Source organism: Oncorhynchus kisutch, linkage group LG2 (assembly GCF_002021735.2).
Source record: "Oncorhynchus kisutch isolate 150728-3 linkage group LG2, Okis_V2, whole genome shotgun sequence".
In the NCBI taxonomy this organism is placed as follows: domain Eukaryota; kingdom Metazoa; phylum Chordata; class Actinopteri; order Salmoniformes; family Salmonidae; genus Oncorhynchus; species Oncorhynchus kisutch.
In genome coordinates this window covers 70,993,723-71,011,072 of record NC_034175.2, presented here as the reverse complement: position 1 = coordinate 71,011,072, position 17,350 = coordinate 70,993,723, and the positions used below count along the sequence as shown (strand labels likewise).

At 51.6% G+C, this 17,350-nt stretch overlaps 1 protein-coding gene across 4 annotated transcripts in view; it reads left to right on the top strand.

Moving 5' to 3' along the window:
* The window catches only part of LOC109905236 (tensin-1), a 346,409-nt gene that overhangs the window by 106,391 nt on the left and 222,668 nt on the right, over window positions 1–17,350 (top strand). For all 4 annotated transcript variants that reach the window (XM_031801026.1, XM_031801022.1, XM_031801028.1 and 1 more), the window contains exon 2: window positions 2,462–2,576. In XM_031801026.1, coding sequence (XP_031656886.1) covers window positions 2,462–2,576 — 115 coding nt within the window. The remainder of the gene's footprint in view (window positions 1–2,461; window positions 2,577–17,350) is intronic.

Sequence of the window (17,350 nt, the reverse complement as noted above, 5' to 3'; positions counted from 1 at the left end):
GGGGCTGGCTGGCTGTAGACAGGGGGTCCTTTCAGGGGAGGCTGCACTGTGGACACTGTCAGATAGGAATCATCTCAGGAGGCTTGCAGCAGTGGCCCAGGAAAAGGAGGGAGGGGGGGTGGAGGGAGATGGGGTTATGTGGTTGTTCTTGTTTCTCAGAGTAGAGAAAATGGGGACTCCTTGTGTAACGGATGTGAAACGCTAGCTTAGTTAGTGGTGGTTCGCGCTAAATAGCGTTTCAATCGGTGACGTCACTTGCTCTGAGACCTTGAAGTAGTAGTTCCCCTTGCTCTGCAAGGGCCGCGGCTTTTGTGGAGCGATCAGTAACGATGCTTCGAGGGTGACTGTTGTTGATGTGTGCAGAGGGTACCTGGTTCGCGCCTGGGTATGGGCGAGGGGACGGTCTAAAGTTATACTGTTACACTTGTAGAGGACAGCTGACAAAGTGTACAATTTCTACAGTTGTTGGGCCAAATTCTAACATCTTTGTACAAAAGTGGACAACAACTGTAGAAATCTTTCGTCTATGATATGTAAAGGTTTGGGTTCTGTGCGTTCAGACGTGGATGTGAATTAAGGCAGCCCCCCCCCCCCCCCGCATCTCTCTGAATTAAAGGGGTGGGGTTAAATGCGGAAGACAGATTTCAGTTGATGGCATTCAGTTGTACAACTGACTAGGTAAACCCCTTTCCCCTTTCATCTCAAGTTAGGTAAAAAGTCCTACCACCAAAGTCAATTTGAAGAATATTATGTTAATTATCTAAGCCAGGGAGTTCAACTTTGATGGAGGTGGGGGCCACAATCTCATGAGGGGCCGCAGTGGCTCGTGGGTCTGCATACCCACATCCATACCCACACATGCTGTCAGAGCCAGCCCTAGCCTTTTGGGGACCCTAAAGCAAAATGTTGTGAGGGCCCACCAGTCAGTAAATCGACCATGATTACTACAAGTTTAGATAGCTGGCCGCTAGACTAACTTACCAATTTAAAAAAAATGTTAGCTGACGTGCTAATTGAGTGACTATCAGTGACTGACATAACAAGAGAAAATTTGCTGATTCACAACCACATTTTGAAATGACACCTTGTGTATTCTACTATTCTAACTCTCAACAGTAAGTTGAGATCCAGACTGAGTTCCCCAAAAATCTATGTACTGTATATACAGTACCTGTCAAAAGTCTGGACACACGTACACATTCAAGGGTTTTTCATAATTTTTTACTATTTTCTACATTGTAGAATAGTAGTGAAGACATCAAACTATGAAATAACACATGGAATCATGAAGTAACCCAATTTCTTTTAAATATATTTTACATTTGAGATTATTCAAAGTAGCCACCCTTTGCCTTGATGACAGCTATGCACACTGTTGGCATTCTCTCAACCAGCTTCACCTGGAATGCTTTTCCAACTGTCTTGAAGAAGTTCCCACATATGCTCAGTAGTTGTTGGCTGCTTTCCCTTCACTCTGCGGTCCAATTCATAACAAAACCTTTATAGTTGGGTTGAGGTTGGGTGATTCTGGAGGCCAAGTCATCTGATGCAGCACTTCATCACTCTCTTTCTTGGCCAAATAGCCCTTACACAGCCTGGAGGTATGTTGGTTCGTTGTCCTGTTGAAAAACAAATTATAGACACACTAAGAGCAAACCAGATGGGATGGCGTATCGCTGAAGAATGCTGTGGTAGCCATGCTGGTTAAGTATGCCTTGAATTCTAATTAAATTACCAACAGTGTCACCAGCAACGCACCCCTACACCATCACTCCTCCTCCTCCTCCATGCTTCATGGTGGGAACTACACATGCAGAGATCATCCGTTCACCTACTCTGCAACAATTCAATAAGGAATGTCTGATTCACGCAGTCTCTGAACAGTTGATGTTGATGTTACTTGATGTGTCTGTTACTTGAACTCTGTGAAGAATTTATTTGGGCTGCAATTTCTGAGGCTGGGAACTAATGAACTTATCCTCTGCAGCAGAGGTAACTCTGGGCCTTCCTTTCCTGTGGCGGTCCTCATGAGAGCCAGTTTCATCATAACGCTTGATTTTTTTTGCTGTTTATAATTTTTTTGAGAGGGGGGTGGGGTGTAGATTCGAAGGCCTACAAAAGGGCCGTGAGGTGCCGGTTGCCCATCCCTAATCTAACCACTTAGCAAATTATAAAAGTTGAATTGACTATGCCTATAGATGCAGTTCCTTTAAACTAACTTATACTGACAGACGATGTGAATTTGACTATTATTACTATTTTGGGTGATGGTATATGCAAGGTCATTTTCTTAGTCTGTGAGAAATGTCCAAATGACTTTGTCCACACAAAACCCTTGCAATTACCGTGGCCTACACACAAATTGAACCCACTTTATATTGACACCGCCACGCCCCAAACCAACTGAGCCATCTGCAATTGAACACTAACCCTCCAACTCTTTGTCTTTTTCCTTTTGCAGCCTGAGGAGTTTGAGGGGATCCATTCACACACCTTTCGGGTGAAGACGTTCAAGAAGAGCAAGCACTGTGGCGTGTGCAAACAGACCGTCAGCCAGGAGGGGCTAATTTGCAAAGGTCAGTACTGACCTTGCCTGAATGTTACCAGGGTAACCGGGGGCCGTCAAGGGGTCATTCAGGGTCACTGTTTTGGTCAATGTGTGTAATTATGCTAAAATAGTCTTAAGTGGCTCTGGGGAGGTCAGGGACTTGCTGGTTTTCAATTCACTCAATGCTAGTGTGTTAATCAGGCTTTTAAATAATTTCATTGATTAGATTGATAGCTTGCTTAGTAATCAAATGGTGTTCTAGTTGGATATTGAGAATTGAATGAATGACATAATACAATGGGACTACAGAATATAAACAATACAGTCATAGAGGTCTGTGATTCACCAAAGCTGGATGACAGTTAGCTCAGTATTGCTACCCAGGTCTTGGCAATCCCTAGCAAACCTACAGGCTAGAGTCTAGACAGTAGAGACACTGGGCTTGGCTAGCCACTAAAACCTGGCCACAGCTTCCTGGCTAGTGGAAATGTCTGGTTCTTGATAGTTCTACACATGAAGCAACATGGGGGAAGCCTGCTGGTTGTTTAGCCTGGCTTACAGAAGTGAAATATTTGTCTTGCCTCGCCCGCGGCTTGCGGAAGCACAGAGGCATCCAATTGGCTTGGGGAAACACAGAGGCATCCTACTGGCTTGGGGAAACACAGAGGCATCCTACTGGCTTGGGGAAACACAGACAAATCCTATTGGCTTGGGGAAACACAGAGGCATCCTACTGGCTTGGGGAAACACAGAGGCATCCTACTGGCTTGGGGAAACACAGACAAATCCTATTGGCTTGGGGAAACACAGAGGCATCCGATTGGCTTGGGGAAACACAGAGGCATCCATTTGGCTTGGAGAAACACAGAGGCATCCTACTGGCTTGGGGAAACACAGACAAATCCTATTGGCTTGGGGAAACACAGAGGCAGAGGCATCCTATTGGCTTGGGGAAACAGAGGAATCCTATTGGCTTACTGCTTTACTCTGAGTCCTGTACAGTCGTGGACAAAAGTTTTGAGAATTACACAAATATTAATTTTCACAAAGGCTGCTGCCTCAGTTTGTATGATGGCAATTTGCAAATACTGCAGAATGTTATGAATAGTGATCAGATGAATTGCAATTAATTGCAAAGTCCCTATTTGCCATGCAGAGGAACTGAATTCCCAAAAAACATTTCCATTGCATTTCAGCACTGCCACAAAAGGACCAGCTGACATCACCATCATGTCAGTGATTATCTCGTTAACACAGGTGTGATTGTTGACGAGGACAAGGCTGGAGATCACTCTGTCATGCTGATTGAGTTCAAATAACAGACCTGCAAGGAAACACATGCCGTCATCATTGCTTTGCACAAAAACTGCTTCACAGGCAAGATTATTGCTGCCAGTAAGATTGTACCTAAATCAACCATTTATCGGATCATCAAGAACTTCAAGGAGAGCGGTTCAATTGTTGTGAAGAAGGGCGCCCAAGAAAGTCCAGCAAGCGCCAGAACCATCTCCTAAAGTTGATTCAGCTGCGGGATCGGGGCACCACCAGTACAGAGCTTGCTCAGGAATGGCAGCAGGCAGGTGTGAGTGCCTCTGCATGCACAGTGAGGCGAAGACTGTTGGAGGACGGCCTGGTGTCAAGAAGGGCAGCAAAGAAGCCACTTCTCTCCAGGAAAAACATGAGGGACAGACTGATATTCTGCAAAAGGTACAGGGATTGGACTGCTGAGGACTGGGGTAAAGTCATTTTCTCTGATGAATCCCCTTTCCGATTGTTTGGGGCATCTGGAAAAAAGCTTGTCCGGAGAAGACAAGATGGGCGCTACCATCAGTCCTGTGTCATGCCAACAGTAAAGCATCCTGAGACCAGTCATGTGTGGGGTTGCTTCTCAGCCAAGGGAGTGGGCTCACTCACAATTTTGTCCTAAGAACACAGCCATGAATAAAGAATGGTACCAACACATCCTCCGAGAGCAACTTCTCCCAACCATCCAGGAACAGTTTGGTGACGAATAATGCCTTTTCCAGCATGATGGAGCACCTTGCCATAAGGCAAAAGTGAAAACTAAGTGGCTCGAGGAACAACACATCAATATGTTGCGTCCATGGCCAGGGAACTCCCCAGACCTTAATCTCATTGAGAAATTGTGGTCAATCCTCAAGAGGTGGGTGGACAAACAAAATCCTACAAATTCTGACAAACTCCAAGCATTGATGTATGCTTATGCAAGAATGGGCTGCCATCAGTGTGGTCCAGAAGTTAATTGACAGCATGCCATGGCGGATTGCAGAAGTCTTGAAAAAGAAGGGTCAACACTGCACATATTGAATCTTTGCATCAACTTCATGGAGGACTTATTATGTTACATTATAGAGAGGACTTATTATGTTACATTATAGAGAGGACTTATTACGTTACATTATAGAGAGGACTTATTATGTTACATTATAGAGAGGACTTATTATGTTACATTATAGAGAGGACTTATTACGTTACATTATAGAGAGGACTTATTATGTTAAATTATAGAGAGGACTTATTACGTTACATTATAGAGAGGACTTATTACGTTACATTATAGAGAGGACTTATTACGTTACATTATAGAGAGGACTTATTACGTAACATTATAGAGAGGACTCATTACGTTACATTATAGAGAGGACTTATTATGTTAAATTATAGAGATGACTTATTACGTTACATTATAGAGAGGACTTATTACGTTACATTATAGAGAGGACTTATTACGTTACATTATAGAGAGGACTTATTAAGCTACATTATAGAGAGGACTTATTATGTTACATTATAGAGAGGACTTATTATGTTACATTATAGAGAGGACTTATTACGTTACATTATAGAGAGGACTTATTACGTTACATTATAGAGAGGACTTATTAAGCTACATTATAGAGAGGACTTATTAAGCTACATTATAGAGAGGACTTATTAAGCTACATTATAGAGAGGACTTATTAAGCTACATTATAGAGAGGACTTATTAAGCTACATTATAGAGAGGACTTATTAAGCTACATTATAGAGAGGACTTATTAAGCTACATTATAGAGAGGACTTATTACGTTACATTATAGAGAGGACTTATTATGTTACATTATAGAGAGGACTTATTATGTTACATTATAGAGAGGACTTATTACGTTACATTATATACAAACACACACACACACACACACACACACACACACACACACACACACACACACACACACACACACACACACACACACACACACACACACACACACACACACACACACACAGCTGTAGGGGCTCAGCTTCACACTCACCCAACATGTAGTAGATTGGACCACCAAGTCTGTATCCTACAAACTGAAGGAAAACAGTTTTTCTATGTTTTTGACATTATACTTTCAATACCCTCTACTGGATTCTCCTACACATTACAGGTCAATGGCCCTATCATTTTGCTGTTACAGAACTAGCACTGTTTTCAGGGACACTTGTCCCCCTCATCAGTTGATTATCACATGATGATGATAACATGACAAGGCTGACAGTTAACAGACTGAGACTGATGGTGACATGACAAGGCTGACAGTTAACAGACTGATGATGACATGACCAGGCTGACAGTTAACAGACTGATGATGATAACATGAAAAGGCTGACAGTTAACAGACTGATGAAGATGACATGACAAGGCTGACAGTTAACAGACTGATGATGATAACATGAAAAGGCTGACAGTTAACAGACTGATGATGATAACATGACCAGGCTGACAGTTAACAGACTGATGATGATAACATGACAAGGCTGACAGTTAACAGACTGAGACTGATGATGATAACATGACAAGGCTGACAGTTAACAGACTGATGATGGTAACATGACAAGGCTGACAGTTAACAGACTGATGATGATAACATAACAAGGCTGACAGTTAACATACTGATGATGATGACATGACAAGGCTGACAGTTAACAGACTGAGACTGATGATGACATGACCAGGCTGACAGTTAACAGACTGAGACTGATGATGACATGACAAGGCTGACAGTTATCAGACTGAGACTGATGATGAGAACATGACAAGGCTTAAAGTTGTCTCCGCGGGACGGTTGAGCTAACGTAGGCTGATGCGATTAGCATGAGGTTGTAAGTAACAAGAACGTTTCCCAGGACATAGACATATCTGATATTGGCAGAAAGCTTAAATGCTTGTTAATCTAACTGCACTGTCCAATTTACAGTAGCTATTACAGTGAAAGAATAGCATGCTATTGTTTGAGGAGAGTGCACAGTTATGAACTTGAAAATGTATTAATAAACCAATTAGGCACATTTGGGAAGTCTTGATATAACATTTTGAACAGAAATAAAATGGTTTATTGAATCAGTCTACAACTTTGAACATGCACTGCTGCCATCTAGTGGCCAAAATCTAAATTGTGCATAGATTCCTAAGTCATATATTCGCCTTTCTCTTACATTTCAACACGATGGTACAAAAAAAGACAAAAACAGAGCATTTCATGTATTATATTCCCCTACATTCATTGCCATTTCCACAAACTTCAAAGTGCTTCCTTTCAAATGGTATCAAGAATATGCATATAATTGCTTTAGGTCCTGAGCTACAGGCAGTTAGATTTGGGTACGCCATTTTAGGTGAAAATTGAAAAAAAAAGGGTCCGATCCTTAAGAGTTTAATAGACAGATGATAACATGACCAGGCTGACAGTTAACAGACTGTGGTCTCCAAGGACAATGTGGACACAATTGCTCTTCAGTTGAAGGTACAGTGCAGACGTGTTTATCTCAATATCAAATATTTTCTGGGTAACAATTAAGTACCTTTCTGTAATGGTTTTCCATTAAAATAAAATAAAATACCAAACTAGCTATTTAGCCAAACATTTTTCTCAAGCAATAAGGACTGTCTGAGAGTGGGGAGGGATATGTCATCTGAAATCTAGGATGTTATTGGCAGAGAAGTTTGGAACACAACAAACCCATGGTTACCAGGTGGTTAATACCATTCCATTTACTCCATTCCAGCCATTATTATGAGCTGTCCTCCTCTCAACAGCCTCCACTGCTGTTTAGATTGCATTTTCAACCAGCAGCTATCATGAAATTACATGTTTTTTACAGTGTTCGTTTCATCAGTTGTTGTACAGTATGATACAAAACTTAAGAAAAACGAAATCTTGAATGCCCCGGGCGTTTAAGAAATGCAGAAATGCTGTTGAGTCAAGATCACCACTAGAGGGGAGCAGAACATCAAATATGCTGCAGCAAACACGGACTGACTACCCGCAGAGTTCTTTGAATTGTAGTATTTGTCACGAGTACCTCGTTAATTTATACATCAACAAAGTATTGGAAAAGATTTTAACTTTAGAGGGGTTTCCAACCCCGTTCCTGGAGAGATACCCTCCTGTAGTTTTTTTAAATCTCCAACCCTGTTCCTGGAGAGATACCCTCCTGTAGGTTTTAACTCTAACCCTGTTCCTGGAGAGATACCCTCCTGTAGGTTTTAACTCTAACCCTGTTCCTGGAGAGATACCCTCCTGTAGGTTTTAACTCTAAACCTGTTCCTGGAGAGATACCCTCCTGTAGGTTTTAACTCTAAACCTGTTCCTGGAGAGATACCCTCCTGTAGGTTTTAATTCCAACCCTGTTCCTGGAGAGATACCCTCCTGTAGGTTTTAACTCTAACCCTGTTCCTGGAGAGATACCCTCCTGTAGGTTTTAACTCTAACCCTGTTCCTGGAGAGATACCCTCCTGTAGGTTTTAACTCTAACCCTGTTCCTGGAGAGATACCCACCTGTGGGTTTTAACTCTAACCCTGTTCCTGGAGAGATACCCTCCTGTAGGTTTTAACTCTAACCCTGTTCCTGGAGAGATACCCACCTGTAGGTTTTATCTCCAACCCTGTTCCTGGAGAGATACCCTCCTGTAGGTTTTAACTCTAACCCTGTTCCTGGAGAGATACCCTCCTGTAGGTTTTAACTCTAACCCTGTTCCTGGAGAGATACCCACCTGTAGGTTTTAACTCTAACCCTGTTCCTGGAGAGATACCCTCCTGTAGGTTTTATCTCCAACCCTGTTCCTGGAGAGATACCCACCTGTAGGTTTTATCTCCAACCCTGTTCCTGGAGAGATGCCCTCCTTGTAGGTTTTATCTCTAACCCTGTTCCTGGAGAGATACCCTCCTTGTAGGTTTTATCTCTAACCCTGTTCCTGGAGAGATACCCTCCTTGTAGGTTTTATCTCTAACCCTGTTCCTGGAGAGATACCCTCCTTGTAGGTTTTAACTCCAACGACAGTCTAATGTAGTGGTCAGAGCCTGGTACATGATGTGTCTGATGTCTGTGACAGTCTAATGTAGTGTCTGCGTCTGTCTTTGCGTGTGGGTGTACTGTACGTGTGTGTGTACTGTACGTGTGTGTGTACTGTACGTGTGTGTGTACTGTACGTGTGTGTGTTGCACATATGAAAGAGGAAATATCTCCGCCCTCGTTCCGTCTCTCTAGCTGGGCTCAGCCCATGCCTTTGGGAGTCCAGCCCCATTACAAAGGACCTGGTTGAGGGAAAAACCCCAGCCCCTCTCCCCCCCAGCCCCGCTCTCCCCACTACCCACCCTCCTCACTACCCGCTCTCCTCACTACCCGCCCTCCTCACTACCCGTTTTCCTCACTACCCGCTCTCCACACTACCCACTCTCCTCACTACCCGCTCTCTCTCCTACCCGCTCTCCTCACTACCCTCTCTCCTCACTACTCACTCTCCTTACTACCCGCTCTCTCCCCTACCCGCTCTCCTCACTACCCGCTCTCTCTACTACCCGCTCTCCTCACTACCCGCTCTCTCTACTACCCGCTCTCCTCACTGCCCGCTCTCCTCACTGCCCGCTCTCTCTACGACCCGCTCTCCTCACTACCCGCTCTCCTCACTACCTGCTCTCCTCACTGCCCGCTCTCCTCACTACCCGCTCTCCTCACTACCCGCTGTCCTCACTTCCCGCTCTCTCTACTACCCGCTCTCCTCACTGCCCGCCCTCCTCACTACCCGCTCTCCCCACTGCCCGCTCTCCCCACTACCCGCTCTCCCCACTACCCACTCTCCTCACTACTCGCTCTCCACACTACCCGCTCTCCTAACTACCCGCTCTCTCTACTACCCGCTTTCAACACTACCCGCTCTCCTCACTACTCGCTCTCCTCAGTACCCGCTCTCTTCACTACCCGCTCTCCTCACTGCCCGCTCTCCGAACTACCCGCTCTCCTCACTGCCCGCTCTCCTCACTGCCCGCTCTCTCTACTACCCGCTCTCCTTACTACCCGCTCTCCTCACTACCTGCTCTCCTCACTACCCGCTCTCTCTACTACCCACTTTCAACACTACCCGCTCTCCTCACTACTCGCTCTCCTCAGTACCCGCTCTCCTCACTACCCGCTCTCCTTACTGCCTGCTCTCCTCACTACCCTCTCTCCTCACTACCCGCTCTCCTCACTGCCCGCTCTCCGAACTACCCGCTCTCCTCACTGCCCGCTCTCCTCACTGCCTGCTCTCCTCACTACCCTCTCTCCTCACTACCCGCTCTCCTCACTTCCCGCTCTCCGAACTACCCGCTCTCCTCACTGCCCGCTCTCCTCACTGCCCGCTCTCTCTAGTACCCGCTCTCCTTACTACCCGCTCTCCTCACTACCCGCTCTCCTCACTGCCCACTCTCCTCACTCTCCGCTCTCCTCACTACCCGCTCTTCTCACTACCCGCCCTCCCCACTACCCGTTTTCCTCACTACCCGCTCTCCACACTACCCACTCTCCCACTATCTGCTCTCCTCACTACCCACTCTCCTCATTACCCGCTCTCTCTCCTACCCGCTCTCCTCACTGCCCACTTTCTCTACTACCAGCTCTCCTCACTACCCGCTCTCCTCAATACCCGCTCTCTCTACTACCCGCTCTCCTTACTACCCGCTCTCCTCACTGCCCGCTCTCCACACTACCCGCTCTCATCACTGCCCGCTCTCCTCACTGCCCGCTCTCTCTACTACCCGCTCTCCTTACTACCCGCTCTCCTCAATACCCGCTCTCCTCACTGCCCGCTCTCCTCACTACCCACTCTCCACACTACCCGCCCTCCTCATTACCCATTTTCCTCACTACCCGCTCTCCACACTACCCGCTCTCCCACTACCTGCTCTCCTTACTACACGCTCTCCTCACTACCCGCTCTCTCGCCTACCCGCTCTCCTCACTGCCCACTCTCCTCACTACCCGCTCTCCTCACTGCCCGCTCTCCTCACTACCCACTCTCCTTACTACCCGCCCTCCTCACTACCCATTTTCCTCACTACCCGCTCTCCACACTACCCGCTCTCCCACTACCTGCTCACCTTACTACCCGCTCTCCTCACTACCCGCTCTCTCACCTACCCGCTCTCCCCACTACCCGCTCTCCTCACTACCCGCTCTCCTCACTGCCCGCTCCTCCTCACTGCCCGTTCTCCCCACTGCCCGCTCTCCTCACTACCCGCTCTCCTCACTACCCGCTTCTCTACGACCCGCTCTCCTCACTACCCGCTCTCCTCACTACCCGCTCTCCTCACTGCCCGCTCTCCTCACTACCCGCTCTCCTCACTACCCGCTCTCTCTACTACCCTCTCCCCTCACTACCCGCTCTCCTCACTACCCGCTCTCTCTACTACCTGCTCTCCTCACTACCCGCTCTCCTCACTACCCGCTCTCCTCACTGCCCGCTCTCCTCACTACCCACTCTCCTTACTACCCGCCCTCCTCACTACCCATTTTCCTCACTACCCGCTCTCCACACTACCCGCTCTCCCACTACCTGCTCTCCTTACTACCCGCTCACCTCACTACCCGCTCTCTCACCTACCCGCTCTCTCCACTACCCGCTCTCCTCACTACCCGCTCTCCTCACTGCCCGCTCTCCTCACTACCCGTTCTCCCCACTGCCCGCTCTCCTCACTACCCGCTCTCCCCACTACCCGCCTCTCCTCACTACTCGCTCTCCACACTACCCGCTCTCCTAACTACCCGCTCTCTCTACTACCCGCTTTCAACACTACCCGCTCTCCTCACTACTCGCTCTCCTCAGTACCCGCTCTCCTCACTACCCGCTCTCCTTACTGCCTGCTCTCCTCACTACCCTCTCTCCTCACTACCCGCTCTCCTCACTGCCCGCTCTCCGAACTACCCGCTCTCCTCACTGCCCGCTCTCCTCACTGCCCGCTCTCTCTACTACCCGCTCTCCTTACTACCCGCTCTCCTCACTACCTGCTCTCCTCACTACCCGCTCTCTCTACTACCCACTTTCAACACTACCCGCTCTCCTCACTACTCGCTCTCCTCAGTACCCGCTCTCCTCACTACCCGCTCTCCTTACTGCCTGCTCTCCTCACTACCCTCTCTCCTCACTACCCGCTCTCCTCACTGCCCGCTCTCCGAACTACCCGCTCTCCTCACTGCCCGCTCTCCTCACTGCCTGCTCTCCTCACTACCCTCTCTCCTCACTACCCGCTCTCCTCACTTCCCGCTCTCCGAACTACCCGCTCTCCTCACTGCCCGCTCTCCTCACTGCCCGCTCTCTCTAGTACCCGCTCTCCTTACTACCCGCTCTCCTCACTACCCGCTCTCCTCACTGCCCACTCTCCTCACTCTCGCTCTCCTCACTACCCGCTCTTCTCACTACCCGCCCTCCCCACTACCCGTTTTCCTCACTACCCGCTCTCCACACTACCCACTCTCCCACTATCTGCTCTCCTCACTACCCACTCTCCTCATTACCCGCTCTCTCTCCTACCCGCTCTCCTCACTGCCCACTTTCTCTACTACCAGCTCTCCTCACTACCCGCTCTCCTCAATACCCGCTCTCTCTACTACCCGCTCTCCTTACTACCCGCTCTCCTCACTGCCCGCTCTCCACACTACCCGCTCTCATCACTGCCCGCTCTCCTCACTGCCCGCTCTCTCTACTACCCGCTCTCCTTACTACCCGCTCTCCTCAATACCCGCTCTCCTCACTGCCCGCTCTCCTCACTACCCACTCTCCACACTACCCGCCCTCCTCATTACCCATTTTCCTCACTACCCGCTCTCCACACTACCCGCTCTCCCACTACCTGCTCTCCTTACTACACGCTCTCCTCACTACCCGCTCTCTCGCCTACCCGCTCTCCTCACTGCCCACTCTCCTCACTACCCGCTCTCCTCACTGCCCGCTCTCCTCACTACCCACTCTCCTTACTACCCGCCCTCCTCACTACCCATTTTCCTCACTACCCGCTCTCCACACTACCCGCTCTCCCACTACCTGCTCACCTTACTACCCGCTCTCCTCACTACCCGCTCTCTCACCTACCCGCTCTCCCCACTACCCGCTCTCCTCACTACCCGCTCTCCTCACTGCCCGCTCTCCTCACTGCCCGTTCTCCCCACTGCCCGCTCTCCTCACTACCCGCTCTCCTCACTACCCGCTCTCTACGACCCGCTCTCCTCACTACCCGCTCTCCTCACTACCCGCTCTCCTCACTGCCCGCTCTCCTCACTACCCGCTCTCCTCACTACCCGCTCTCTCTACTACCCGCTCCCATCACTACCCGCTCTCCTCCACTACCCGCTCTCTCTACTACCTGCTCTCCTCACTACCCGCTCTCCTCACTACCCGCTCTCCTCACTGCCCGCTCTCCTCACTACCCACTCTCCTTACTACCCGCCCTCCTCACTACCCATTTTCCTCACTACCCGCTCTCCCACACTACCCGATCTCCCACTACCTGCTCTCCTTACTACCCGCTCACCTCACTACCCGCTCTCTCACCTACCCGCTCTCTCCACTACCCGCTCTCCTCACTACCCGCTCTCCTCACTGCCCGCTCTCCTCACTACCCGTTCTCCCCACTGCCCGCTCTCCTCACTACCCGCTCTCCTCACTGCCCGCTCTCCTCACTACCCGTTCTCCCCACTGCCCGCTCTCCTCACTACCCGCTCTCCTCACTACCCGCTCTCTACTACCCGCTCTCTTTTCACTACCCGCTCTCCACACTACCCCCTCTCTCTACTACCCGCTCACCCCACTACCCGCTCTCTTCACTACCCGCTCTCCTCACTACCCGCTCTCCTCACTGCCCGCTCTCCTCACTACCCGCTCTCCTCACAACCTTCTCTCCTCACTTCCCGCTCCTCCTCACTACCCGCTCTCCCCACTACCCGCTCTCCCCAAAACCCGCTCTCCCCACTACCCGCTCTCCTCACTACCCGCTCTCCTCACTGCCCGCTCTCCTCACTACCCGCTCTGCCCGCTCTCATCACTACCCCACTCTCCTTACTACCCGCTCTCCTCACTACCCACTCTCTCACCTACCCGCTCTCCTCACTACCCGCTCCCCTCACTACCCGCTCGCCCCACTACCCGCTCTCCTCACTACCCGCTCTACTCACTGCCCGCTCTCCTCACTACCCGCTCTCCCCACTACCCGCTCTCCCCACTACCCGCTCTCCTCACTGCCCGCTCTCCTCACTACCCGCTCTCCCCACTACCCGCTCTCCCCACTACCCTCTCTCCTCACTACCCGCTCTCCTCACTGCCCGCTCCTGCTCACTACCCTCTCTCCTCACTACCCGCCCTCCTCACTACCCATTTTCCTCACTACCCGCTCTCCTCACTACCTGCTCTCCTCACTGCCCGCTCTCCTCACTACCCGCTCTCCTCACTACCCGCTGTCCTCACTTCCCGCTCTCTCTACTACCCGCTCTCCTCACTGCCCGCCCTCCTAACTACCCGCTCTCCCCACTGCCCGCTCTCCCCACTACCCGCTCTCCCCACTACCCGCTCTCCTCACTACTCGCTCTCCACACTACCCGCTCTCCTAACTACCCGCTCTCTCTACTACCCGCTTTCAACACTACCCGCTCTCCTCACTACTCGCTCTCCTCAGTACCCGCTCTCCTCACTACCCGCTCTCCTTACTGCCTGCTCTCCTCACTACCCTCTCTCCTCACTACCCGCTCACCCCACTACCCGCTCTCTTCACTACCCGCTCTCCTCACTACCCGCTCTCCTCACTGCCCGCTCTCCACACTACCTGCTCTCCTCACAACCTTCTCTCCTCACTTCCCGCTCCTCCTCACTACCCGCTCTCCCCACTACCCGCTCTCCCCAAACCCGCTCTCCCCACTACCCGCTCTCCTCACTACCCGCTCTCCTCACTGCCCGCTCTCCTCACTACCCGCTCTGCCCGCTCTCATCACTACCCACTCTCATTACTACCCGCTCTCCTCACTACCCACTCTCTCACCTACCCGCTCTCCCCACTACCCGCTCTCCTCACTACCCGCTCTCCTCACTGCCCGCTCTCCTCACTACCCGCTCCCCTCACTACCCGCTCGCCCCACTACCCGCTCTCCTCACTACCCGCTCTACTCACTGCCCGCTCTCCTCACTACCCGCTCTCCCCACTACCCGCTCTCCCCACTACCCGCTCTCCTCACTGCCCGCTCTCCTCACTACCCGCTCTCCCCACTACCCGCTCTCCCCACTACCCTCTCTCCTCACTACCCGCTCTCCTCACTGCCCGCTCCTGCTCACTACCCTCTCTCCTCACTACCCGCCCTCCTCGCTACCCATTTTCCTCACTACCCGCTCTCCTCACTACCTGCTCTCCTCACTGCCCGCTCTCCTCACTACCCGCTCTCCTCACTACCCGCTGTCCTCACTTCCCGCTCTCTCTACTACCCGCTCTCCTCACTGCCCGCCCTCCTAACTACCCGCTCTCCCCACTGCCCGCTCTCCCCACTACCCGCTCTCCCCACTACCCGCTCTCCTCACTACTCGCTCTCCACACTACCCGCTCTCCTAACTACCCGCTCTCTCTACTACCCGCTTTCAACACTACCCGCTCTCCTCACTACTCGCTCTCCTCAGTACCCGCTCTCCTCACTACCCGCTCTCCTTACTGCCTGCTCTCCTCACTACCCTCTCTCCTCACTACCCGCTCTCCTCACTGCCCGCTCTCCGAACTACCCGCTCTCCTCACTGCCCGCTCTCCTCACTGCCCGCTCTCTCTACTACCCGCTCTCCTTACTACCCGCTCTCCTCACTACCTGCTCTCCTCACTACCCGCTCTCTCTACTACCCGCTTTCAACACTACCCGCTCTCCTCACTTCTCGCTCTCCTCAGTACCCGCTCTCCTCACTACCCTCTCTCCTCACTACCCGCTCTCCTCACTGCCCGCTCTCCGAACTACCCGCTCTCCTCACTGCCCGCTCTCCTCACTGCCTGCTCTCCTCACTACCCTCTCTCCTCACTACCCGCTCTCCTCACTTCCCGCTCTCCGAACTACCCGCTCTCCTCACTGCCCGCTCTCCTCACTGCCCGCTCTCTCTACTACCCGCTCTCCTTACTACCCGCTCTCCTCACTACCCGCTCTCCTTACTACCCGCTCTCCTCACTACCCACTCTCTCACCTACCCGCTCTCCCCACTACCCGCTCTCCTCACTACCCGCTCTCCTCACTGCCCGCTCTCCTCACTACCCGCTCCCCTCACTACCCGCTCGCCCCACTACCCGCTCTCCTCACTACCCGCTCTACTCACTGCCCGCTCTCCTCACTACCCGCTCTCCCCACTACCCGCTCTCCCCACTACCCGCTCTCCTCACTGCCCGCTCTCCTCACTACCCGCTCTCCCCACTACCCGCTCTCCCCACTACCCTCTCTCCTCACTACCCGCTCTCCTCACTGCCCGCTCCTGCTCACTACCCTCTCTCCTCACTACCCGCCCTCCTCACTACCCATTTTCCTCACTACCCGCTCTCCTCACTACCTGCTCTCCTCACTGCCCGCTCTCCTCACTACCCGCTCTCCTCACTACCCGCTGTCCTCACTTCCCGCTCTCTCTACTACCCGCTCTCCTCACTGCCCGCCCCTCCTAACTACCCGCTCTCCCCACTGCCCGCTCTCCCCACTACCCGCTCTCCCCACTACCCGCTCTCCTCACTACTCGCTCTCCACACTACCCGCTCTCCTAACTACCCGCTCTCTCTACTACCCGCTTTCAACACTACCCGCTCTCCTCACTACTCGCTCTCCTCAGTACCCGCTCTCCTCACTACCCGCTCTCCTTACTGCCTGCTCTCCTCACTACCCTCTCTCCTCACTACCCGCTCTCCTCACTGCCCGCTCTCCGAACTACCCGCTCTCCTCACTGCCCGCTCTCCTCACTGCCCGCTCTCTCTACTACCCGCTCTCCTTACTACCCGCTCTCCTCACTACCTGCTCTCCTCACTACCCGCTCTCTCTACTACCCGCTTTCAACACTACCCGCTCTCCTCACTTCTCGCTCTCCTCAGTACCCGCTCTCCTCACTACCCTCTCTCCTCACTACCCGCTCTCCTCACTGCCCGCTCTCCGAACTACCCGGTCTCCTCACTGCCCGCTCTCCTCACAGCCTGCTCTCCTCACTACCCTCTCTCCTCACTACCCGCTCTCCTCACTTCCCGCTCTCCGAACTACCCGCTCTCCTCACTGCCCGCTCTCCTCACTGCCCGCTCTCTCTACTACCCGCTCTCCTTACTACCCGCTCTCCTCACTACCCGCTCTCCTCACTGCCCGCTCTCCTCACTGCCCGCTCTCTCTACTACCCGCTCTCCTCACTACCCACTCTCCTCATTACCCGCTCTCTCTCCTACCCGCTCTCCTCACTGCCCGCTTTCTCTACTACCCGCCCTCCTCACTACCCGCTCTCCTCAATACCCGCTCTCTCTACTACCC